This window comes from Chelon labrosus (assembly GCF_963514085.1).
Source record: "Chelon labrosus genome assembly, chromosome: 9".
Taxonomy (NCBI): domain Eukaryota; kingdom Metazoa; phylum Chordata; class Actinopteri; order Mugiliformes; family Mugilidae; genus Chelon; species Chelon labrosus.
Window position 1 is genome coordinate 15,639,678 of NC_140359.1, and position 24,530 is coordinate 15,664,207.

At 43.9% G+C, this 24,530-nt stretch overlaps 4 protein-coding genes across 4 annotated transcripts; 2 read left to right on the forward strand and 2 right to left on the reverse strand.

The window, feature by feature from the left end:
• Positions 1-1,814: 1,814 nt before the first annotated feature.
• Positions 1,815-6,508, forward strand: tmem119a (transmembrane protein 119a). Its single transcript, XM_084551348.1, has 2 exons — positions 1,815-1,932; positions 4,342-6,508. Exon 2 carries the CDS (start codon positions 4,357-4,359, stop codon positions 5,107-5,109), a length of 753 nt encoding a protein of 250 aa, XP_084407474.1. The 5' UTR covers positions 1,815-1,932; positions 4,342-4,356; the 3' UTR covers positions 5,110-6,508.
• A 3,725-nt stretch (positions 6,509-10,233) lies between these two features.
• On the reverse strand, positions 10,234-12,322 carry iscua (iron-sulfur cluster assembly enzyme a). Its single transcript, XM_084551352.1, has 5 exons — positions 12,189-12,322; positions 11,912-12,025; positions 11,718-11,828; positions 11,540-11,618; positions 10,234-10,827 (listed from the first exon to the last, which is right to left on the reverse strand). The coding sequence occupies exons 1-5, from the start codon at positions 12,282-12,284 to the stop codon at positions 10,757-10,759; spliced, it is 471 nt and encodes a 156-aa protein (XP_084407478.1). The 5' UTR covers positions 12,285-12,322; the 3' UTR covers positions 10,234-10,756.
• Positions 12,323-12,714: 392 nt separating this feature from the next.
• sart3 (spliceosome associated factor 3, U4/U6 recycling protein) lies at positions 12,715-21,304 on the forward strand (the record flags this gene model as incomplete). The annotated part of the gene is made up of 19 exons (XM_084551330.1): positions 12,715-12,912; positions 13,626-13,752; positions 13,848-13,952; positions 14,034-14,218; positions 14,499-14,604; positions 15,004-15,128; positions 15,214-15,369; positions 15,500-15,638; positions 16,091-16,198; positions 16,280-16,357; positions 16,444-16,502; positions 17,163-17,272; positions 17,356-17,468; positions 17,554-17,630; positions 17,717-17,888; positions 17,993-18,426; positions 18,663-18,815; positions 18,953-19,122; positions 19,233-21,304. 19 exons carry the CDS (start codon positions 12,715-12,717, stop codon positions 19,417-19,419), a joined length of 2,802 nt encoding a protein of 933 aa, XP_084407456.1. The 3' UTR covers positions 19,420-21,304.
• Positions 21,305-21,446: 142 nt separating this feature from the next.
• Positions 21,447-24,052, reverse strand: ficd (FIC domain protein adenylyltransferase). The gene is made up of 2 exons (XM_084551339.1): positions 23,363-24,052; positions 21,447-23,070 (listed from the first exon to the last, which is right to left on the reverse strand). The coding sequence occupies exons 1-2, from the start codon at positions 23,631-23,633 to the stop codon at positions 21,989-21,991; spliced, it is 1,353 nt and encodes a 450-aa protein (XP_084407465.1). The 5' UTR covers positions 23,634-24,052; the 3' UTR covers positions 21,447-21,988.
• Positions 24,053-24,530: the final 478 nt, after the last annotated feature.

Sequence of the window (24,530 nt, forward strand, 5' to 3'; positions counted from 1 at the left end):
ATCTGGAGTGGCTTTGCTCTTTTTTAGTTAATTTTTACATATTTTTGTTATGTTTAGTTTTAGTTTAGCTTACTAAGGGGTGCATTTTAGTTAACTGAAATAGCTAACTATGATAGCCTTGGTTAATATAGCACAGATTGAAAATACCTGTTGATGGGACCAATTCTATTTTGATTTTGATGTCAAAAAACACATATATTGAACAGCATCTGCAGCCTCATTATTAATTGCCAACCCCTTGTATTTACCACCAGCAACTCTTTTCAGCATCCAAGTCATCGATAAACGCGTGTCTCTAATGTGAGCAGACACGATACACCGATCAGCCACATCATTATGACCACTGACAGGAGAAGTAAATGACATTAACCCTCTTGTGACAATTCAATGTTCTGCTGGGAAAACATTTGGAAACTTGTCATGTGGATGTTACCTACCACCAACAAACTGCCTCATGTACCACCCACCTAGACCAGACCAGGCACCCCGACCCCATAGCAATGACACTCCTTGATGGCAGCAGCCATCCCCAGCAGGATGCAGCCTGACACAGGCACAGACACACACACACACACACAAACAGTCAGCACAAGGTGTTGACCTGGCCTGCAAATTCTCTTGATCCCAAACTGATCAAGTATCTGTGGGATGCACTGGAGCAAGCCTGATCCACAGAGGCCCCTCCCCTCAACCCATAGGACCCAAAGGCCCCCACTAACAACATTCTGTTGCCAGACACCACAGGACACCCTCAGAAGGCCCATGTCCATTCTCTGATGAGTCACAACTGTTTTGGAGGCACATGGGAGACCTTGTGGTTATAATGTTATGCCTGAGCGTTGTACTTGACTTTGCATGTAGCTATAGCTGTACCGCTGCGTTATGAGCCATCAAAAATAACTAAACACACTATTTCAGTCCTTTTGTAGCATCTGATGACAAGACAAGTCTGTGTTACAGCATCACTCACAGACATACAGTAGGATTTTTTTTTTAGGTACGTATCTATCTGCTGAGGTGTGGTCGCTTTGTCGAAACATGACACAGAAATAGTACGCTCTGTTTTCTTTGCATCCTAAAGCTGAAAAAAAAATTGCAGCCGTGTTCGCACTTAATCTTTCACAGTGAGCAACGGCAGAATAAAACCACGCAAGAGTCACGGACAGCCTTAAATAAGTGCCCTACGTATTTATATCGAGAGGTAGGAGCTCCTAAATGACTATGAAGTTGACATGTTCGCTCTGTACATGTGTTTTGGGATGAAAGGGTTTGCTTTCTCCCTGCGCTGGTCTTGTATGCCCTGTAGAGACAGGCTGTAATCAGCTGGAACTTAATTAGAGAGGACTTAGTGGGAGGCAGAGAAGTTTTGAGACTCGCCCCGCCAAGAACAGAAATACCCATTTCCCTGAAACATGGGCCTGATGCATCGACTGGAACATCTTTACATTTTACTTTTGAGGTTAAAAACACTCACAATCATCAGTTTAATGTGTCTGAACTTTGAATAAATAAGCACATATTGTGGTAAATTTGACTTTTACTCCAAACATAGAACATCCATCTATCATTTATTCCTGTAGAATAAAAATGGGACCCTCACATACAGTACATGACAAACTTTCCATTAAAAAAAGGTTGAGTGAAAATGTCCCAAATGGCTGCGCTATGAATTTACAAGGATGGAGACTGAAGATGGGAATTCAAGAAAGAGGGAGGAGAAGAAGCTGAAAATAGAGGGCTGGGCATCAATTTGCTGTGAGGAGACTTTTTAGACCTCAGTAAAAAAAAATCTCCCAGCATAACTCAGCAGGGAGGGCGAATGCTCGGAAACTCTCACTCTTACTTTCCTCTTGCTGCTGTCTCCCCCTTTTTCCTTCTTCCTTCTGCTCTGCATTGTGCGGCCCAGAAAACACACCAGGGATAGCACATCCTGTAAGTATATATTCATTTATATTCATATTTCTGTTTGCAGTGATTTCAAGGCAGACATGATCAAGAAGAGAGAGCCAAAGAAGTTATTTGGACGTGTTGAGTTTCAGATTTGATCATCAATTTGGTTCATATTTGAAGTTTTTTTTTGTTTCTGCTAATAGTGGAGTAAATTTGTTGACTCGCCAAAATAGTGCAGTGTTGACCAGCTTGCAATTTACTTGAGCTTTACTATTTTATGCTACTCCTGCTGTTTTTCATGCTGATTAAAATGTAAACACAATGCACAGATTGTACCACCCACCAGGATTATAATGTATAATGTGATATAATGTATAAAGTGTCAGGCAGAGTTTCTTTTATATGCAATTGTAATAATAATAATCCACAATATGAAAGTATAATGTAGAAAATCAGCAGAAAAGTCAGAGAGGCCGTATTTCAGCACAATTACTTTTTATCCTATCAGTACATCTCATCTAAAAGTTATTTTACTCAGTAATTTACTCAGTATTTTTATGTTATATTAAAGAGAAGTCACTAAAAGCTTGTAAGAACACTGCTAACATTGGAAGTTTTCCAGATTTTCTATTTCAATTATAAATTAATTTTATTTTGCAAATTCGTAACATGAAGCCATGTTAACTCTCAATGCCGACACTGCACAGACTGTAGAAAACGATGCATTCCTAAAAGAAAACATATATCAAGCTTGAATATCTGTGACATGCACTGCAAGGTACACACACTTGCCCAAATCATCAGTGAATTTATTCCACTAATGTTCAGATTATGTTGAAACGGAATAACAGAGGTGATAATTTAACTGTCTGGTTGTTTTGGAAGATGTAAACGATCTTTTCTATTTGAATTGCGCTTTTCTGCCTATTGGGTGAGTTAAAGTCATAATGACACACATTCACACACCAGCGCCGAGCACTGGGAGCAACGTGGAGTTCAGTGTTTGCTCAAGGACACTTCGACATGTTGTCCACGTACCGGGGACTGGACCACACAGAAGTGTACACAATACAGTTCGATAGCACTGCAAAATAAAACACGAAGTGAAGTTAAGATTTAGTGCGGGACTGTTATATTAGAATGGATTTGTTTTCTCTAGTGTACCTAATGAACTGGCAAGTGAGTGCATGTGTGGCAGCTCAGAGCAACTAAAACCAGTAGGTTATGAAATACATAAATGTCATGAACTGGACTGGTTGCACATCTGATGTCCGGACGGCCTTCAGTTGAAGGTAGAGTCGACCCTCCAGAGAGACACAGGAAATGTAATTTTAGCTGTAATTATAGGGACTGAAGGGGCAGCGCTGTCCTATATCCTATAGATGTACATCCATGGGTGAAGAGCCAGCCTACCATCTGGTCCGGCAGACTGTGTGATGTATGCTCGACCACACAGGGAGGGCTGGGGTGGGGGGTTCACACATTATGGTGGCAGTGTGAATGAGAGCAGCAGCAGTGTCGCTGCAGCGTGGTGCTGATTAGAAGCTCGTCTTTACACCTTGTATAATTACGTGTTCTGAGTGAAACAGGTCATAAATAGCGAGGGACTCACTGGCTGCAGTTTTCTTTTTTGAAACCTTGACTTCACAGTGCTAAAGGAGAGAGAACGATAGAAAGAGCATAATGGAGAAAAGTAATACTGGGTTGAGAGTTTATTCAGTCAGTTGCACTGCAAGTAAATGCAGGTTTCCCTGGAAGCAGAAATATCATCAGGTCTGTGCTGCTGTGGGCTGGGGTAGAGCAGCTGCTGCCCAGTGTAAATATAGAGGCCACAGCCGTGGGTCTCCCACGCCTCTGTGCTCTCTTTGGAATATAGCTTCCTCCTGGCTTTGGTGTGGTGGATGGGTGGCCTCCCTCTACTTTACAAATTATAAGGCCTTCGGCACCAAACTCGCTGTCTCCACCCCAAATAAGTAATGGCTACTCTGCTGCCTGCTAAAATAGATCTGGTGCAAGACAGGGAGAGGCAGAAAACCTAGAAAAACCTGAGTGAAGAGAGATAGAGGAGTTCCATTCCAGATACGCTATGGTTAATAGGGCCAGGAGCTCAGATGCTTAGCTTAGCTTAGCATAAAGACCGGAAACAGCAAATGTACCTAGCTCTGACTGAAGGTAAGAGAAACTTCCTACCAGTCATTGGTCACAAACGGTTACAGCATGTGATGTCTTATAGAACCACAACGTCTAACTGTGTGTTTATTAACCAATCTTGTTATGTACTGTATTCATTTTAGCATTTTCAAGGAGACGTTGGACAGACTGTGATGCCTTAGAGCCACGCTGGCAGTCCCCGCCTCGTCTCCAGTCTTTTTGCAATGCTAGGCTAATCACGTATGATCAGATTTCAAAAGTATGACTCTAAACTAAAACATAGTCTTGTTGTTGTTGCAGGACTCAGAAGGCAAGATGACGTCCCACTTGGTTTTTCACGTTGCCTGTGTGACCCTGCTGTCTCTGTGCTGCAGTGTGTGTCACTCCACTCCTCTGTTCTACAACATAACCATGGACGGCAGCGGTGACGAGGCCGAGCCAGAACTCCTTTTCCCGACGTCTTTCTCCACCAAAGCACCTGCCGCTCATGTTACCACGGCTACTGGCGCTCCCTCCCTCACCAACACCATCACCACCACCATGATCCGCCTGAAGGACTTTGTCCTGAGCCGCGTGGTGGACTTCCTGCAGGAGCACCTGCTCATCATCATTGTCGTGACCTCTCTTCTCATCGTCATGGTCTTCATCATCTGCTGTGCCTCTGCCATGAGTCATAAGCGCAAGCTGGAGGCCTACAAGCCCCCTGCTCATCCAACCAAGAAGCACGCGGCCGACAAAACTGGAGGGCGCAAGAACTCGAGCGAGCTCCAGGAGAGGCCGTACGCCGTCGACCACGTCAAGAGGGTCCAGATTCAGAGCATGGCCTCCCCCAAGAACCTGCGCACGCCCTCCAAGGCTCTGGTGGGGGAGAGCGGGAGAGACGTCAGGTCGTCGCCTCGCCAGGAGGCCAGGAAGGCCAGAGACGTGGAGGAGGTGGAGAAGCGGAGAGAGGAACCCAAGCGCAAAGAGCAGCCGAAGCACAGGGAGGAGGTGCAGCAGAGCTCCAGCCCCAGCACTAGCTCCAGTCAACCAGTCTGCACCTGCCACCTGAAAAAAGCCCACCATTAGGCCAGGATCTGGGATTGTTTCAGAGGAAGAGGTGAACATGGCATTAAAACGAGATCAGTTATTACACACACACACACACACACACACACACACACACACACACACACACAGGTAAAATGTGTCAAAATGTCAAAAAGTGATGTCAGAATTATTTTTTAAAAACACTAAAATCTAAAAACTGAAGAAAATTTTATACTACGTGTTTTATTTAAACTAAAGTAAAAGATGAAACAAAGCAAACACACACAAATGTTAATCATAAGTCTGATTTTTTTATTTTTTATTTTCTATTTTTGATCGATTCAAGTCGACGTTACATTTCCTAGAATTGATTCCAGCAGATACGAGCTAAGACGGCCGATTTCTCCGAATGCCTGGAGCCTTTCAGTTCGAAAGGACTGGTTTACTGAAAACTCCTGGCAGTGGTCTGTCGCTTGGTTTATATTTGTGGTTATAGTAGCACTAGTTCAGCCAAACATAAAACCACTGTGCTACTAAGAATACACTCCTATTCCTATGACTAAAACTTTCTGAGAGAATAAAAGAGGTAACACACACAAAAAATGGGCAGCTTGTAATTCTTCATGCTTGTCAATCAGAGATGTAGTTTATTTCTCCGTGTTCCTGCCCCGAGGAATCTCCTCAATGCGTCCTGCTGTACGACATCTTTTTAGCAGCTGTGAGAGCCCTAAGTGTTTTAGGAGCAAAAATCTTTGGTGCTGTAAATAAGGCAAAGTGAAACGCCAGTAAACTTGATGAGTAGCAAACCGTTCTCTTTATATTTACACTCATATTTACTTTTATTATATTTTATTTTTTCGCATAATGTTATTTTATATTATCATATTGTATTTTACTTTAAGAACCAAATTCACAAAGCTATAAACTAAAAGCAGAATCTGCCACTTTATTTCTTTAAATCTGGATTAAAAGCATAAATATACACCTTCTATCTCTTTGTTTACGTATTTATTTGATGATAATTTTATCTGCTTTCAACTGTAAAGGCATTTTTTGATTTTTTTTTTTTTAAAGAACATATGTATAACAATAATTGTGCATTTTACTTTTAATGTAAAGATCTGAAATAACCCAAATACCTCTTAAATAAGACAGTTTTGCTGGCATAACAGGCTGAACGTTTTAAATTTTGATTTGATTTGATTAAATGACTCCAAAGAAGAACATTTATAAAACTCTCTGCCCCATTACTTGAGTCAATGGCTCTAAACTAAATGTATGATATGCAGCTTGGATGATTTATGGGCCAGTGTTTCAGTCATCTTTAAAGTTTCCTCTGAACCTCACATAGTTAGAGCTTCCTCCGTGACGGCTGTATTGTTTACAAAATGACAGTTCTGTAATTTCTGTTCTGTTTAATAAAACCTGTTGTTGACGATGTTTCTGTCATTACTGTAAACGAAGCAGTGGAAACGGTGAAAAAAAAATGAAACAGCCCCTTGAGGAAACCTGCGATTAAAAAAAGGGCGAGGATGGTCCAAAAAGAGAAGGTTCTTCACGTGCAAATTATGTTCGTCTTGGAAATCTGTAATTTGGAGCTGCAGCCAGTCAAGAATCACGGGCGACTGTTTTTGGTTTGTAATGTGTAATATCTGTTGTCTACTGCTTTAGTTAGATGTGCAGACGCGACACAGTAACTCCTCCGCGGTTTTCTCGCAGGCCTTGGTGAAGCAACTGGCACCGTCGCCGTTGAAGAAGGTATCAGAGCCAGGAGCTCACGAGAACCACCTTTTGTCCTTCACTGGCAGCTCTACAAGATTGTTTAAATATTTCAGCAGCAGCGATACATACAGAGCATGATACATAACAAGAGCTCATGTATTGTGTCTAAAAATCTTTCACACACTGATTTATTCCAGTGAGGTGAAAACAAAAAGTAAAATAACCTTTGTGTTCCATTCTTTTACAAAATTTAGTGTCGTACACCGGTCAAGCATAACATTATGACCACCTTCCTGATATAGTGTAGGTCTCCCTTGTGCCTCCAAAACAGTCGTGACTCATCAGAGAATGGACATGGGACTTCTGAGGGTGTCCTGTGGTGTCTGGCAACAGGATGTTGTTAATGGGGGCCTTTGGGTCCTATGGGTTAATTGAAGGGGCCTCTATGGATCAGGCTTGTTCCAGTGCACAGATACTTGATCAGTTTGGGACCAGGTCAACACCTTGAGCTGTTTTTCTTCTTTTTTTTTTGAGTTGTTCCTTAACCGTTGTTGTGTGTGTGCCTGTGTCAGGCTGCATCGTGCTGGGGATGGTTGCTGCCATCAAAGAGTATCATTGCTATGGGGTGGGGGTGCCTGGTCTGGTCTAGGTGGGTGGTACATGTCTATGCAACATCCACATGAATGAGAGGTGCAAAAGTTTTCCAGCAGAACACTGTATTGTCACAAGATGATCAATGTTATTTACTTCTCCTGTCAGTGGTCATAATGTTGTGGCTGATCGGTGTGTATAATGATGGGATCTAAAAACGGATTTAATTGTTCGTTTCCACATCTGAAATGTCTTTAGAAAAGTAAAAATTCATAACAAATGTGATTATATAAACTTCTGAAATGGCCAAAGCACCAACCCTCATCTTGATCTGAATCCTGTGTGGGTCAAATTGCCAAAGATCAAACATGTCGAGACAACACACCAGCTCAAAAGCGGCCCTGTGTCGACTGAAACGCGAGCCCTGACAGAGCCTTACGACAGGGTCAGATTCCCTGCTCTTTTGTCAATCAGGTGCTAAATAATTCGAGAAAATACTACCCCCTTCACTTTCACTCTTCCCACTGGGGCGACTGGGAAGACACGCGGCCAAGGGACCACCCTGCCGAGCCAACCTCACAGAGCGCGTTCGCTGCCTTCACTGGCTGTTTTTAGCTTCAGGAACTTTGGCCTTCGGCGGCCTCAGATAAGAGGACATTTAGGACACGGTGTTTACACAATATCTCTTGCCGTGTGCGTGTTTGTATTCAGTTTCTCTTTGCTGTCACTGCCACTGACAATCAGCAGGACTGTCTCAATCAATTTGCACGGTGAAGAGGATCCAGAATAGGTAACACAGCACCTTAAGGGTGCCATTAAAGTTTGATGAGCATCTGCCAGGAATTCTCAACGGCAGAGGTTATCTTTAGAGAGACAGTGGATCATGTAAGGACGACAGGGAAGCGCTCACATCTATCTCTTTGGAGGAGCAGAAAAAACAGGAATAGAAGAATGGTAAGTGGCACAGCTTTGCTATTTGGCACCACTTTTTAATAAGTCACACCTTTATAAAGGAGATTATGAGTTCTTAATAATGAATTCATCAACGGAGTAGTAAGCTGAAGATACTGAGTCATAAAAAAAACCTCTTACATCTGAAAACGGGAAAAGTTAGTAATTTATAAATGTAAATAAATGTGAGTCATTTAAATAATTGTGTCTGTTAATGATAAAAACTTATTGACGCTCATTTGATCTCCAGCTCTCATTTAAAAGATCACACCTTCAAAAGGTAGAAAGACAAGTGTGTTGATGGAAGAGGTCAAAAACATCCAAGATAATGCTTGAAGGATGAATAAATGATTTATCAACCATTAATAAATTATTAAGTGGTGCTTTTTAGTTACAGCATGTGCAGCATCTTATTTCCTAGCCCTGTTTCCTCTGGATGCGTCTAATGTGTTCGTCCCTCCTTCGTTGTTCCTCACAGTGAGTCATGCTTTGCTGCAGATGTGCTGTCCTACTGGTTCTCTGCATCTGTCCTTCAGCCTACCTCTTGATAGCTCCCTGTCCTCCTGGCTGCTGCTGCCCCCACCCAGGATTTCTGGTTCTGTGCGAGTCCCTTGGCCTGAGGTCTCTCCCTCGCTCGGTCCCTCTCAGCACCTCAGCTCTATCCGTGGCCAGGAACCAGCTTTGCAACGTGGACCACCTGCTCTGGCCGTTCTCCGGCCTGCAGGAGCTCAGCCTCAGCCACAACCTGCTGCCCCGCTTCCCCCGTGGCCTGCCGCCGAGCCTGGAGTCCCTGCAGCTGCAAGAGAACCGCATCACTTATATCACCTCGGGCGCCCTAAGGCAGCTGGGGAACCTGACTCGTCTGGATTTAGAGGACAACCGTATCCGTGCCATCCAGCCTGGGGCACTGCAGGGTCTTAACAAGCTGCGGGTCCTGACGCTGAAGGGCAACGAGCTGACAGGCCTCCCCGTGAATCTACCTCCTTCACTGACTCATTTAGACCTCTCAGAAAACTGCATCTCGGCCCTGGACCTGCCCTCGCTGTCCTCCCTTGTCAACCTGCAGGTTCTGAACATCAACAGCAACTGCCTGCGCTCAGTCCCAGACAGCGCCTTTGACAAACTGCCAAGTCTCAGATCTGTGGACCTCAACAACAACCTGTGGGTGTGCGAGTGTGACATTCTGTATCTTTACCGCTGGCTGCTGAGTGGCAGACTGAAGATGGCCACAGACCTAGTGTGCACCGAGCCTGTGCACCTCGCTCACCGGCTGCTTTTGAACCTCTCTGTCATGGCAATCTGTCCCCGTCTTCTGAAGAAAGTAGACAGGACACAGCTCAACTCTGAACTGGAGACAGTGAAGCCGACAGCACCAGGCTACTCTAAAAACAGGAGGGACTTGGAAGAAATGTTGCAGAAAATATCAAATGAAACCACTGTTGGACTCTTTCCTGAAGCCCAAAACATTCAACAAGATTCCCCCAGAACTCGTCTCTTACACTACTCTTTAGAGACTCTTACCTATGAGGAGTGTCTGTCCCTGAATAAGACTCAACCTCTCACCCCGTCCCATTTAAAAACTACAACTTCTCGCCCAGAGGAGGAGCAGGGGTGCAGAGAAAACGCTACAGTTCGGTACCCTCAGAGTAATGCAACCTCTGCTGGAGGACCTTTGCTGCCCACAAACAGAGATGCCGTCGTGGCTACTCCCAACCCACAGCCTTTCACTCAGCAGGACTCAGCAGCGATCGTGTCTCTGCTCGCTGTGTTGTGCGTATTAGTAGCTCTCCTAATGCTGGCAGTGCTGCTTGTGCTGAAAAAGATACTAGTGCGTCAGCAGAGGGTGGCTCCACTTGATGTGGGATCTGGAGGATGACATCAACACAGACAGACACCGAGTCGTTTTTAATCGTTTTATTCACAATAAGCAAACTGTCTCATACAATTTTTCTGTTTTTGTATGTGATCTTTCGCTGTTGACCTAACTGCATTTTCATACTGAAATCTTCATGGGGGACCAGTGATTTTTATACAATAAAGCCAAATAAAGCCATAAAGTCAAAAAATATACAACACCCAACACATCAATCCCATTATTCCTGCTCTATTAAAGATCACCTTTATGTTATGTGTAGAAAAATGTTAATCTCCTTGAATTAAGTATCAGAGTCTTAAAAATTGATTATCACCACTGACACGTGGCACTTGAACAACATAGGAATCTTGGCTTGAATTCGAGAGACTGACCCCACTACCATGGAGATGTGTAAAAGTCCCTGAAGGATGCAAGACCTGATGTAGTTTTATGGCAATTCCTCTTCGACACAGCGTTGCTGCAAGGCGTCACCTGGTGCTGAGACATCAATAAAATCTCCATTAATGGATAGGAACTGACAGCATATGAGCTGCTGGCTTTGGCACGTCACTCCTTCTTGTCCTGCTGTTTTAGCCTGTAGTCTGACAGCGCTGCTTTTATGGCATCTTCTGCAAGCACTGAAAGAATAACGAAACCGAATAACGAAACTTAGAGAGATATATCAGAAATAAAACCCCTGATTAATCAATGTACTTCAATACACAACTTACATAAAGCCCAGTATTGCCAAAAGAATTATTTTCAACACTACTGAGTACATCATGCAGTAAGGCTTAAACAGGTATGAGTGCTTCAATCTGTGTAAACAGATGAACACCTGTTGGAAAATGCACTTGACTCGCCTCAATCAACTGAGAAAATAGGTTTTAAAAGAATGATGTTCATCCCTCCATCCCTGACAGACACACTAATGAAAGACAACCTGATGAGCTACTGTAGCTCAAATTGCTGAAAGAGTTAATGCTGATGTGTCAGATGACACAATGCATCGCAGTTTGTTTTGAACGGGGCTGCGTAGCTGCAGACTAGTCATGGTGCCCACGCTAATCCCAGGCCACTGCGGAGAGCGCCTACAATGAGTAGGTTGAAGAATGGTTAGAAGAGCACGAGCTCAAGACGTTGACTTCCTCAAAATTCCCTACATCTCACTCCGATTGAACATCTGCGCAGGACTTAAAGGATCTGCTGCTTATGTTTCGTTGCCAGATACCAGCAGCGCCCATTCAGAGCTCTTGTGGAAACCACACTTCGACAGGTCTGGGCTGGTTTAGGGGCAAAATGTTAATGAGATTATGATTGATGATATCGTGGCGTATATCTAAAGCTTACTAGAGCAGTGCAGCTTGACTGGAGGAAGGCAGAGTTCTTTGGCAATGTCTGTGTTCTTGATCTTCAGAGCATCGTCAACCTGCAGGGCGAACACAGATCAATTAGATCCTCCACAAAAAAAAAAAAAAAAAGCAACAAAACAACATCCATTGTAGTCGTCTGTGTTGTTCCAACATACCGACTTCCCCTTCACCCACTCTGTTGCCAGAGAACTGGAGGCAATAGCTGATCCACACCCAAAGGTTTTAAATTTTGCGTCCACTATCTTGCCACTTTCATCCACCTGGATCTGGAAGCAATGTAGAGTCAAACGCTTAGTAAAAAATACGGGAAGTTAAAAGTCAGGAGATCATGATCTGTCCTGCTGCTTACCTGGAGCCTCATGACGTCTCCACAGGCTGGTGCACCCACCAAACCTGTCCCCACATTTTTGGACTTTTTGTCTAGAGAGCCCACATTTCTTGGGTTTTCATAGTGGTCCACGACCTCAACACAAACACACAAAACAACGTTATGTTAGGGTACACAGTTAAAAACATGTAACACTGTTGTGCAACTTCGCCACTACACGCTGCTGTCTGACTCCGTATAACTAAACTGACATGGCGGTTATAAGTACAGTCTGATAATAGTGAATTAAGTCGGTTACCTTCTTGTGATATAAGCAGACGGCTTTCAGCTCCGGGTTGATTAACCTTCTGTTCAATAATAACAGCAAGGACGCGGAGGTTCGTACAATCGCCATGTTCAGAAGCCGACTGTGGACGGAAACCGACGAGTGCGCACGAGTGAGGACGAACGCTCTTTGTTGACAAACAAGCGAAAAGGAGGATTCACAAAGGAGGAGCGCCTGCTAGCGGCCAACTGATGCTACTACAAGCCGACACATCTCCGCCACTCATGCACTAGGGCTGTAAAAAAAAGATGTGAAACTTTTTAAATGTAACCAAAGGGGATCGTTGTTGTATTTAATTTATTTTAATGAAACTTCCGTCAACAACAGCAAGGTTACGTCAAAAGTTCATGAGGTGCGTTCCCGCCGTTGAATCTAGCAGAACTGTGGGCGGGGCAGTTAGACAGTAACCACGCCCCCGAGCACTACTGCGCGGTGACGTGTACGCCAGTCACGCTGCTCGCGCTTGTTAGGTTGTTACCAGGCAGACAGCCTTTCCAACATGGCAGCGTCAAGCAGCGCAGAGCAAACGCAGTTGCAAGACATGGAGGAGGAAGATGCAGGGATGGAGGAGAGGGAGATGGAATCGGACGAAGGGGAGGAGGAGGGCATGGGAGTAGAGAATTCAGACGACGAAGAGGACGATTCGTCGGAGGACGAGAAGGAAAATGAAGCCGAAATCCAGCGGTTGGAAGAGCAGGTAATTAGCCAAGCTTGGATAACCAGCGTTAGCTGACCAGCTAATGAGAATGAATGGGTGGTAAACACAGGCAGCTACGACGAGTCAGAAGCGTTAAACTGTGAGCTGATCTCCCCTGACATGGTTTGATAGGAACAGAAACTATAGATATGTTAGCTGCCGATAACCAAAACACTTAAATGAGTGCGCTGTCCATGTAGCTGTCGTGATTAGCTGCCCTGCTAATCTGTGATGCTAATGGATTGTCTCGTCTCACGCGCCTTTTTGTAATATCAGATAATAATAGAATCACTGCTTCTATTCCTCTTAGACAGAAAGTGCACACTGTTCCAACTTAAATGGATATCACGTGTTAACTGATAATTGCGTTTGATCACGTTTCGTAAGACATAATTTAATCTATTGTAGTAACACGATAAATCCCGTGAAAGCTGAGAGAAAGTTGCTCTGGAGTTAACACGTAGCTACAACTAAAGCACATCAACACATACACTGTCATTTCTCTAAGCTGCAGCTTGCGGTGCTGTTGAATTGTGCAGCATTATATCGAGAAGTGTTCTTTAATATTGAGCCCTCACTCACTGATATAAATAAAGGGGACAAATCATCAGAGGCACGCCTCACAATCCAGTTCAGCGTCATTATAAACTACAGTAATTAAAGCCACATGACTTAATTAGGAAATAGTTTCACATCTTCTTGTTATTTTCCAGCTGTCAATCAACGCTTTCGACTACAACTGCCACGTGGATCTTATCAAACTCCTCAAGCAGGAAGGAGAACTTCTCCGCCTGCGAAAGGCAAGACAGAAGATGAGTGAACTTTTCCCTCTCACTGAAGGTTGGTGAATGTCTACCACAGTTATGCAGCCGGACGAATCAGCAGCTCTGCAAAGGATATTCTCATCTGAGACACGTTTTTGTTTAATCCTGCAGAGATCTGGTTGGATTGGCTCAAGGATGAGATCCGTCTTACTGAGGAGGAGCCAAACCGAGAGAAAGTATATGAGCTCTTCGAGAGAGCTATCAAAGACTACATCTGTGAGTTTGCCCCAGCACTGTCAGCACTTTTGATCTATCACTCGGTTATAGCGTGATTTTAACATTTAACTTTGCACACAGGTCCAGAGATCTGGCTTGAATATGCACAGTATTCAATTGGCGGCATGGGCTCGCCAGGTGGCATAGACAAGGTGAGAGCCATCTTCGAGAGAGCGGTGACAGCTGTGGGGCTTCACATGACCAAGGGACAGACGGTGTGGGAGGCATACAGAGAGTTTGAAAATGCCATTCTGTCTACAGTGCAGGTTTGTGTTTCCATCTCTAGGAGAAAGCTCTCTCTTCTTAACAGTATACATATAAGTATGAGTCTTTCAACGATACGGTTTCAAATACACTCAGATCATTTTATTGTAGTATAGTATAGTTGCAGGCAACATCAGTCGATCTTAATGTTGTACCAGAGCCCACTTTTAAATGATTACTTAACACAGAATAAATACATTAAAATGCTGCATTAATTTCCTGTGATGTCTGACAAAGTGGGCTAAATTATATGACCATTTTCTCCGCTGCCTCTCCTCTCAGCCTCCTCCTGGCAGGATTCCCACCCGCGAGGAGCAGGAGCTGTTGAAAGCTCAGCTGGAGCGAATTCATACCCTGTTTCGACGCCAGCTGGCCGTCCCTTTAATGGGTAAGGGTGACGTCTCATCTGTCCAGACGGGCCGCTGTAAAACGGACCAGATTCCTGTTGTGAGGGCCATATGTCATGCGGCACACATGAAAAGCTGTGAATTACTTCATTAAAAATGACAGTGCCTTTTGGGATAAGTTAAGTGCGACAGGGTGGTTATGTGGCTTTTGAAATGCCATACACCTCAGGACCTGAAAGCCAGCAACTTTTCTGAACTTCTCACTTGTTGATCACTAAATATGGGAAAGAGATGAAATAGTATTCTTTAAAATATTCATTATACTTCATTTATATTTCTCAGTGTCACTTTTTTTTTTCAACACTGATAACTACAGTGTGTATCTTCATTGATAAGTCGAAAATGGCTGTTTAAATTGGAGATAATACTTTGTTTTGCAGACATGGAAGCCACCTATGCAGAGTATGAGGAGTGGTCTGAACATGGGGTAGCCGAGACGGTCATACATCAGTACAAAAAGGCTTTGAAGCAGATGGAGAAGAGCAAGTCTTTTGAAGAGTCTCTGGTAATTTATTTAATATTGTCCCATTGCTTTCAATAATATTCGTAGTTTTATTATTTCATAGCATCTGCCTACTGTTTTGTTGCAGCTGGTAGCAGAACCTCCAAAGCTGGCAGAATATCAGGCCTACATCGAATTTGAACTGAAGGAGGGCGACCCAGCACGGATCCAGATGATCTTTGAGCGGACCCTGGCAGAGAACTGCTTGGTACCAGACATGTGGACAAAATTCAACACCTATCTTGTGAGTATTGGCCGGTGTTTTGGATACCGTTGACTCCCACTCTGACTGGCAACTCTTATCACATGCCAACGAGGGCTACGCACCCTTGATTTATTTGAACCTTTTTTAATTTCTTCCCTGGGGTCTACAGGATCGTCAGCTGAAGATTAAAGACCTGGTTATCTCCACTCATGAACGCGCTGTGAGGAACTGCCCCTGGACCATGGGTCTGTGGAAGAGCTACCTGCTAGCTCTGGAGAGACATGGAGCTGATCACCAGACTGTGTCAGGTAACAGCTGGACTGCTGCTTGAAGTGTTCATACAAGAACTCTGTGTTTTCACAACTATTACTTATTTTGTGCGACATGAAAGGAGCAACAATGTGAAAAATATCTTTAAATACTAGCGTTCTTCTCAGGAAATATCCTCAGCCTTTATGGTTTTATGTAGGTCTGGGTTTGTTGCTGATTTCCTATGAAATAAATATTGTCACTGGTTTTGGAGATTTGAGGCCTTTCCACAATATTTTACCGCCACTTGGCACAGCTTAACCATGGCCATACTTTTGTTCAGACCTTCTCTGTCATCTTCCTTTTTAAATTCAAAATGTTGCCACACATTATCATGTTGTGTGGTCTCGTAGGACTAGTGATGCCAAACCAGAGCTTTGGAGCTTTCAAATGAAGATCGATTTCAGCCCTTGTGGTATGTTGGACTAATGGTAATTTTCCTTCCACACAGATGTTTTCGAGAAGGCGCTGAATGCAGGTTTCATTCAAGCGACAGATTATGTGGAGATCTGGCAGGCGTACCTCGACTACCTTAGGAGACGTGTGGATTTCAGTAAAGGTGAGAGCAGTTCCGCGTCAGTAAAAATCCAGATAATTTCCGCTCATTGCTTTGCTAATGGTTTTCACTTTCCCTCCCCAGAGTCGAGTAAAGAGTTAGAGGAGTTACGAGGAGCCTTCTCCAGATCTTTAGACTACATGAAGCAAGACGTCGAAGAAAGTAAGCGGGTTTTTACAGAGTTTTATTTTTGCGGTGTCCTCTGTTTAGCTTTCATGGTGCTCATACCGGCTCGTGTGTCACTGTAGGGTTTGGTGAAAGTGGAGACCCTTCCTGTATCATAATGCAGATCTGGGCAAGGATAGAGGTAAGCAGTGTTACTATGACGACCGTTCTCAAGAGTTTCGGGGAAGTGGAGTGGAGTTGAGTCACGGCCGCTGGAGCATTTAACACAGAAGAATGACCAAGCTAGTATGACAAACGCAGCGAGCTTCACTATTCAGTCGTGATAAAGGCTTAATATACGCTCACTTGCCAAAACATTAGGTACACTAGTGACAACCCTGCACTAAATCTAACTTCATGAATGTTCAATTTACGCACCGTTAGAGGAAAAAGTGGTATTTCAGCTGTGTGATCATTGTGGATGATGTAGTTTGGTGGTGCTGTTGAACTGGACTGAGCTAAATACCAAAGTGTTTCCTGTTATTTAGCCTAGCCTGTCAAAACAACATGTCCCAGTACAATGCAATAAAATTCAATAGTGCTATAAACCACTGCCTCCAAAATGAAAACACACTTGAATCAACACATCAGTTAATTTAAACAAATGTTGAATACTAAAACCGTCATGAAGAGGAGATTTAGTGGAAGGTTGTTTATTTGAATGCATTTGTTTTCACTTGTGTGTCTAACACAGCCGTGTTGCGTAATAGATTACTACTACTACTACTACTACTACAACAATCAGCTAAGATACGGGGTAAAGGTTTTTGGATTAATTTGGGCTGTTTCTTCTCCACACCAGGCCCTCCACTGCAAGAACATACAAAAAGCCAGAGAGCTGTGGGATAATATCATGACGAAAGGGAACGCCAAATTCGCCAACATGTGGCTGGAATACTATAACCTTGAAAGGTCTGTCAGTGCATGTCTGATGGGAAAAATGAAAGATAATTTAAGTGCGATGTGTGACTTACCACAAACACTTTTTATTTAAGGGCTTATGGGGACCCTGTTCACTGTCGTAAAGCTCTACACCGAGCGGTCCAGTGCACCTCAGACTACCCAGAGCATGTGTGTGAAGTCCTGCTCACCTTTGAGAGGGTGGAAGGTGAGTCTCAGCTCAAAGGTAAAAAAAAATCTAAACTTTTTTGTGGATTACAGTGTGCCTCTAAACTCTTTGTTCTCACCTGCAGGTTCTCTGGAGGACTGGGACGTGGCAGTGCAGAAGACAGAGACCCGGCTCAACAGGGTCAATGAGCAACGAGCCAAGGTAGGAGCACATGTCCGTTCCGCACTGGTCAGGTGTATCTTTTGGCTGCTTTCGGCTTATGTTACCACGCGCTGCCCATCTGTTAGGTGGCTGAGAAAGAGGCCAACCAAGCTCGCCAAGAGGAGGACAGAGCCGAGCATCGGCGGAAGGCCAAGTCAGACAAGAAGGTTCAGAAGAAGTTCCAGCAGGGAAGTCGACCGGGGGAGAAGAGGAAAGCGGAACAGGATGATTATCAAGATGAGTGGAATGAGGATTCAGGTAAGATAAGCTACTTAGTTTGACTGATGCATCTTTACCATCTAAAACTTTGTGGGATTTTATTCATTATGTGTTTCTTTTCTACTTCTCTGTGACATATCAAGCTACTAAAAGGCACAGAGGAAATGGTGACCACACCACCGATGAGTACATGGAGACAGAGACTGGACTGTCTGGGAGGAACGCTCCTCCCGGATTCAAGCCTGCCCCCCCTGGCAACAAAAAAGCCCCTGTCCAGAGGCAGGATGACGACAAACAAGAGCTCCGCAATGACAACACCAGCGTGTTCGTCAGTAACCTGGCGTACACTCTGGAGGAGCCGGAGGCAAAGCTCAGGACGCTGTTTGAGACCTGTGGTCCAGTCACACAGATTCGCCCCATCTTCAGCAACAAAGGGGGCTTCAAAGGGTACGGCTATATACAGTTTGAATCCCTGGTGTCAGTCAATGAAGCCCTGAAGCTGGACAGACGGGAGGTGGAGGGCAGGCCCATGTTTGTGTCGCCTTGTGTTGACAAGAACAAAAATCCAGACTTTAAGGTGAGCAGACATGTTTGTTTTGATTATTCTGTCATCTGAAGGCTTAAAAACCTTCAAACTAATATTCTAATACTAAATTCTTTGATATTCTTTGTTGTTTTCAACTTAGTCTGTGTATTGATTCTGCCACGTACCAGATTATATACATGTTTATGGATATGACAGTCACAGTGGACCCTGCAAACACACAGAGAGCCTTCTATGCAAGTGATATATTCACATTAATGTCCTTTTAGGTGTTTAAATACAACACTGCGTTGGAGAAACACAAGATCTTCATCTCCGGGCTGCCATTCTCATGCACTAAAGAGCAACTGGAGGAAATCTGCAAAAGCCACGGCACCATCAAGGAGGTCCGCCTGGTCACGTACCGCTCAGGAAAACCCAAGGTGAGGCACATAGAGGAGGACAGCGTGCAGGTGTTTGGCTAAAAATAGTCGTCTTGATGGAGCTAATGATAACCACTGCTGACCCCCCCAGCAGCTGAGATGAAGTCTTAACTCTCCCTTGTTGCGTGGTCCTGCAGGGTCTGGCGTATGTTGAGTTTGCAGACGAATCCCAGGCCTCGCAGGCAGTTCTCAAGTTGGATGGCACAGAAGTGGAGGGTAACAAAATCTCGGTGGCGATCAGCAACCCTCCTCGCAGAAGCACGATGGACAAACCGGCTGACATGATGCCTCGTCAGACCTTCGGATCGTAAGTTCACAGTCGCATCTCTCTGTCATGGAGGTGTGATTTATTTCTTTATTATTCTCTGAACTGCAGTAAAAGTATAAATGAGAGGAGTTTTTTCCTTTTTTTTCCAGGAGAGGCAGAGGGCGCACCCAGCTCTCCTTACTTCCTCGCTCCCTGCACCGACAAACTCCTCCTGGAAGCAAAGTGGAGAACGGGACTGCGGCTGATCGGGCGTCGGCCGGCACGGCGGCGAACTCGTCCGGAGAGACGAAACCTTTGTCAAATTCAGACTTTGCCAAGATGCTTCTTAATAAGTGACAAGAGCAGCAGGAGAGTTCTGACCGCCTTCACGCTGAAAGCCATCTTGTGTCCTTATGAAGTAGTGTTGGTGATTTTTCCGTAACTGGTTACCTGATGGTTCCCTTTAACCTCAGCCATGCTCTCATCATCCATTCTGCGAGGTTGCCTTAATCGTCGAGCTCCTGCCCTCCATCACAACCAACGTTTCTCTTTTATCTCTCTCTCTCTCTCAGTGTGACAGATTGTTTTTGTGTGTTTGATGGCCAGGTTGTTTTTATAAAAAAAAAAAAAAGAAAAGAAGTGTATCATATTTGTGTGTAAATATACTGTATCTAAAATTGTAATCATGTTGCAAGGTCTCTTGTTTTTTCTTTTGTTGTGCGCCACTTAAGGGATCTGACAGAAACAAATGGTAGAGTATTTTTTTAAATATTCAAAACGGCCAAACCTGTGAATGTTGTTTTAAAAAGGTATATGCAAAAGTTCAGAGGTGGTGTAATATAGGTGGTGTGTGTGTGTGTGTGTGTGTAAATGCGCTGGATGTGATGTAAAGACATTCTCCAGATGTTTTTAGGGAACCTTTTGTTGTGTAGCTTATGTGGACCTCTGAGGACGGCTAACAAGACTAGCTGTGATCATTTCTTTCCCGTCGGTATGGTGATGCCAATTCAATATATTTGCTTAACGCCATCCGAGTTACCGTCTGCTATGACTCATCAGTGTTTTAATGCTGAAGTTGACGGCCTTTTCGTTGCTTGAGGGCATGTTGCTGCAGTATGGAAGCTGCCCTCACGTCTCACGGCTGATGCTTGAGTTACTGTAGTCACGGAACTGTCCCAGGTTCATCTGTTTTAGCGCATCTTTGTTACTGTGAGAAGAACATTTGTCATTTGATCAGACATGTTTAAGATATCGGTATGCTTTAAGTGCTGTGGGTTAAAGAGATCTAAAGGGAAATTAACCATACTGATGGTCAAGAAATGTGATTTGAAGTCTGGTTTATAAAAAGTGTTGTGACGTTCAACAACATCAACGGCGACTAATTTGATAAATAACACTGAAGCAAAACCTTTCGAGCATATTCTCTTTCCAGTGTCTGAAATCGTCAGAATAATTTATCTCGTCCTTTTCTTAGATCATTGAATGTATTTGGGTTTAATGATACATTAAAACATTTGCACCCTTAGGGCTTGTTAAGCACTCTTATAGTTTTTATAGACTAGTTAATAGAAAAAAAAATCCTCCAATAAGCTGATTTGTTACTTACAGCTCTCCAGTGATAGAAGAATATTAAATTTTCTATTTAGTTTAAGGTGTTGTGAATAGAACATAAGTACATAAATAGATGTGTACAGTGAAAGCGAGTCCGTGGATCATCGTGGACTAAAACCCCAAGTAGTTTTTCTTCCTAGAGCTTATTTTTCTCTCTGAAACAAAGCCGTGTTGATCTCTTCAGTAGTCAGATAAAACAGGGTGTCGTCTGCATATTATTTAGTTCTGCATCTCCTTCGTCACAACAGAAGAGAATCTATGCAGTTTTGCCATTCCCGTTTTTTCCCCGCGTGACGGATCGATGAAGTTCTCCGACCGCTCTGCATCTCGCTTGGATGTTTGCGATTCTCTGTAAATAATGTTCAACACACATTTCCAAAAGGTCACCATAGTTTGTTATAAATATAGATTTTCGAAACAGATGGAATATAAGATGTATCGCTCTCACCACAGTGGCCTAATCTTAAAAAAAAAGAAAAGAAAAAAAGATCTAAATATGTTGATGTGTAGAACTCGCAGGTTTATGTTTGATTATAAAAGGTTGCGTGCATTGCTGTTTTGTATAATTTCTATAGTCAATGTTTTCAATTTGGAATAGAGGTAAATAATAAAATGCTATTTTTGTTCAGTCTGAGTATTTATTTTCCTGCCTTTGATTACCTCCCCCTTTTCCATCCTTGTCTTTTTGGGTCCTGTAAAATAAACATTAAAAGATATCTCATGTTTTTGTTTTGTTTCCTGGTCTAAAGCCTGTTTTCATGTATATCACATTTGATCCCAGAAAGATGCTCGGCTTTGTCCGTTATTATAAGAAAAAGTTTCCAAGACATAATGAAAGTTGACAGAACACTTTTATTTTAAAATAAAAATAAATAATCCCAATAGATGAAAGTGCTTTACAGTGTTAACAGACATCCTCTTTATCCCAAAGATAAGGAACTAAATGTTCATACACTGTGGACATCCACAGTGGAAGTCATGGAGACATCTCAAGTCAAACAACAAACACGTCATCAGTAGTCAACGTTCAGATTGTATTCTGATGGGAGTTAAAATTATTTAACACTTACGGTAGCCTGGTAACAAACTAAGTTATTTTTATTGTGCAGGAAAATGATTTTATGACAACAAACCCAGACAATAAAATCCTATTTCAGTTCCTGCAGCAGTTTCAGTTAAATCAGAAGCTACTGAAACCAAACTGACAGAGGGGAATGATGAATTAGGATGCAGCCAAAGAAAAGAGTAGCTCTAAAGATTTTATGAAGACACTGTTATTTAGATCCCTGCATGCTAGCGTCTCATGTTCCCTTTCTCAGTTGTGGACTGGGATGGTCTGCTTGCAGTCGGGACAGGCCTGGTCCTGGCTGGCTCCTGGCAGGCCCACAGCGTGCTCTGTTGTAGAAATCAACAACGTGTCCAATGTTATTTCTGTACATTTGGCAATAAATCGAATGAAGGGCCGTACGTCACCCTCATTGGCTGTGTCTAGAGCGGCGTAATATTCTGCCCTTTGTTCTTTTCGAATAGTAATCGGTGGGTATCGGGCTTGCATGAGCACGAGGTTCATGAGCAGCCGTGATGTGCGCCCGTTGCCGTCCACGAACGGATGCACGTACACCAGTTTATAGTGGGCAAGAGCGGCGTACTCCACAGGGTGCAGCTGCAGGGCCTCGTCAGAGTTGAGCCACTGAACCAGCTCCTGCATGTGTCTCTGCAGGTCCTGGGGGTGAGGTGGGATGTGGTGGCCCACGAACACCTGGCTGGTGCGCAGCCTCCCTCCCTCCACGGGGTCCACATAGCCGAGCACCCGCCGGTGAATCTCCAGGATGTCAGTGACGGTGATGGCTCCTGATCTGGATAACAGTGTGGTGTTGATATACTTCATGGCTGCATCCACACCGATAGCCTCGTTCTGCTCCTGAAGGCTCTTTCCAGGGACGGCGTAGCGCGTCTCAATGATGTGACGAATCTCCGACAAGGTGAGTGTGTTGCCTTCAATGGCCACCGTGTGGTAGATGTGGTGGTAGTAGGTTTCCTCCATGACCCTTCGGAGTGCAGAATTGCCTTTTGGAATAGACATAAGTCGGCGCACCTTACTGTCAATGATGCTAAAGTAACGCTGGTCAATCTCTTCAACCAACGGAAGGGTTCGGTCTCGGCTGACCAGAGCCCTCTCGTTGCATGGCGAGATGGCCAAGGCCTTGGTGTAGAGGTGGTCTGCCTGGACGACGTCCTTCTCCTCCTCCAGAATGGTCCCCAGCTCCGTCAGGGCATCCACAAACTCTGGGTTCATGCTAAGTGCATGCACCAGCAGCTTATGAGCTTTCTCCCTCTTCCCAAGTTTCTTCATCTCCAGAGCCTGTTGCAACGCCGCTTTGGCCTCCAGCACCATCTCTGCAAACAGATCACATGTGACAGTCAGCAACAGGGTTAATCTGAAATACTGGAAATTACAATCTTAACATCCATAAGGCCTTCCAGTCCATAAAGCCACTAGGATTACTGTCAGTCAGAGACACAAAATATAGAAAAAAGGTGAGAAAAAATGCCATATAATGTCATAACTAGAATAGTTGGATCTAATACAGAAAATTAAAGTCATCTTCCTGTAGTTTTTATGTTCGTTTTCATTGGCACCGTCTTCAATCTTCTGTAACATATGTCACAGAATAGGACTTGTCTTTACCTTTGGTTGGCTTGGACCTCTGAGGCAACAGATCGAGGGCAGTGAAGGGGACAGTGAGGCTGGTGGACTGCACAGCTGGAGGCTGCTGTGAACTTCCCCACAGCTGGCAGCGGAGCTGAGCGATGCCCTTCAGGGAGGCACAGCACCGGTTCTCCACCCCGACCAGGGGCATCAAGAGGGCGACAAGAGAGCCGACTGCGACGCACAGCAGCGGGCCCCATCCTCCGAGGAAGCGGCCGCTGGTGTAAGGCCACACCGTTGCTGCAGCCATGATGAGCCCAGGTAAAATCCGCCATCATCTGGTGACACGCGCCCCCATCTATTTCCACCCCAGCTTGGAGAGCCGAAGGGCGGCTGACAGGAGGGGAAACACGGTCAGCATGACAACTGGGAGTCGACAACAATGCCGCGTAGATTTAGCTCAGTTAATAATTTTTCCAGCTCAAAAGTTAGCTAGCTCGCTTAAATTAGCGCTGTGTCGTAGTTATTAAAGTGTAAATTAAACTCCGACTAAATTAATCCGACAGCGGCTACGGTTTTCTCGGCATCAACACAGCTGTGTACACAGAACATACACATCATCTACTTCCTTGAGCTTAACGTGCCAACATCCTCGAATATCATTGGTCAGAGCTGGATCGAACGCTGTTGCTGATTGGATGAAAATGTAGCAAAACACCTAATGGTTCGTAACGGTCGCTGATTGGTTGAGTTGTGGGACATCGTTACCTAAGTTTAACTTGTCAGGCAGCAGAGGCACATGTGGGACAGGATGGGACCAGGTTATGAGAGCTTTCATGACGAAATTAAGACATTTCTATCTATAAATTACATTTCCTGCTTATAATGTTGTTGTTTTTTCAGATAATTGAATTAGATGTACTCTCATATATATGCAGGCCTATACATATTAAAAACTACTTACCTAATAATTTAATTCTGACATGTTTTCCCGTAAAAATATTATTTGTTATTATTTGTTATATATTTTTAAATTATTATGTATTATTATTTATTCTGATACTCAGAATTTTTCAATAAGGAGGGGTCATTTATATTTGTTCCTGTTTTGTTTTTTGTTTTTTTCAGTTTAATAGTTTAAGTACTTGATTCAAGCAAGTAAGCTGCCCATTGGATCAGGAATGGCCTCTAAACTAGCTAGGGTGTC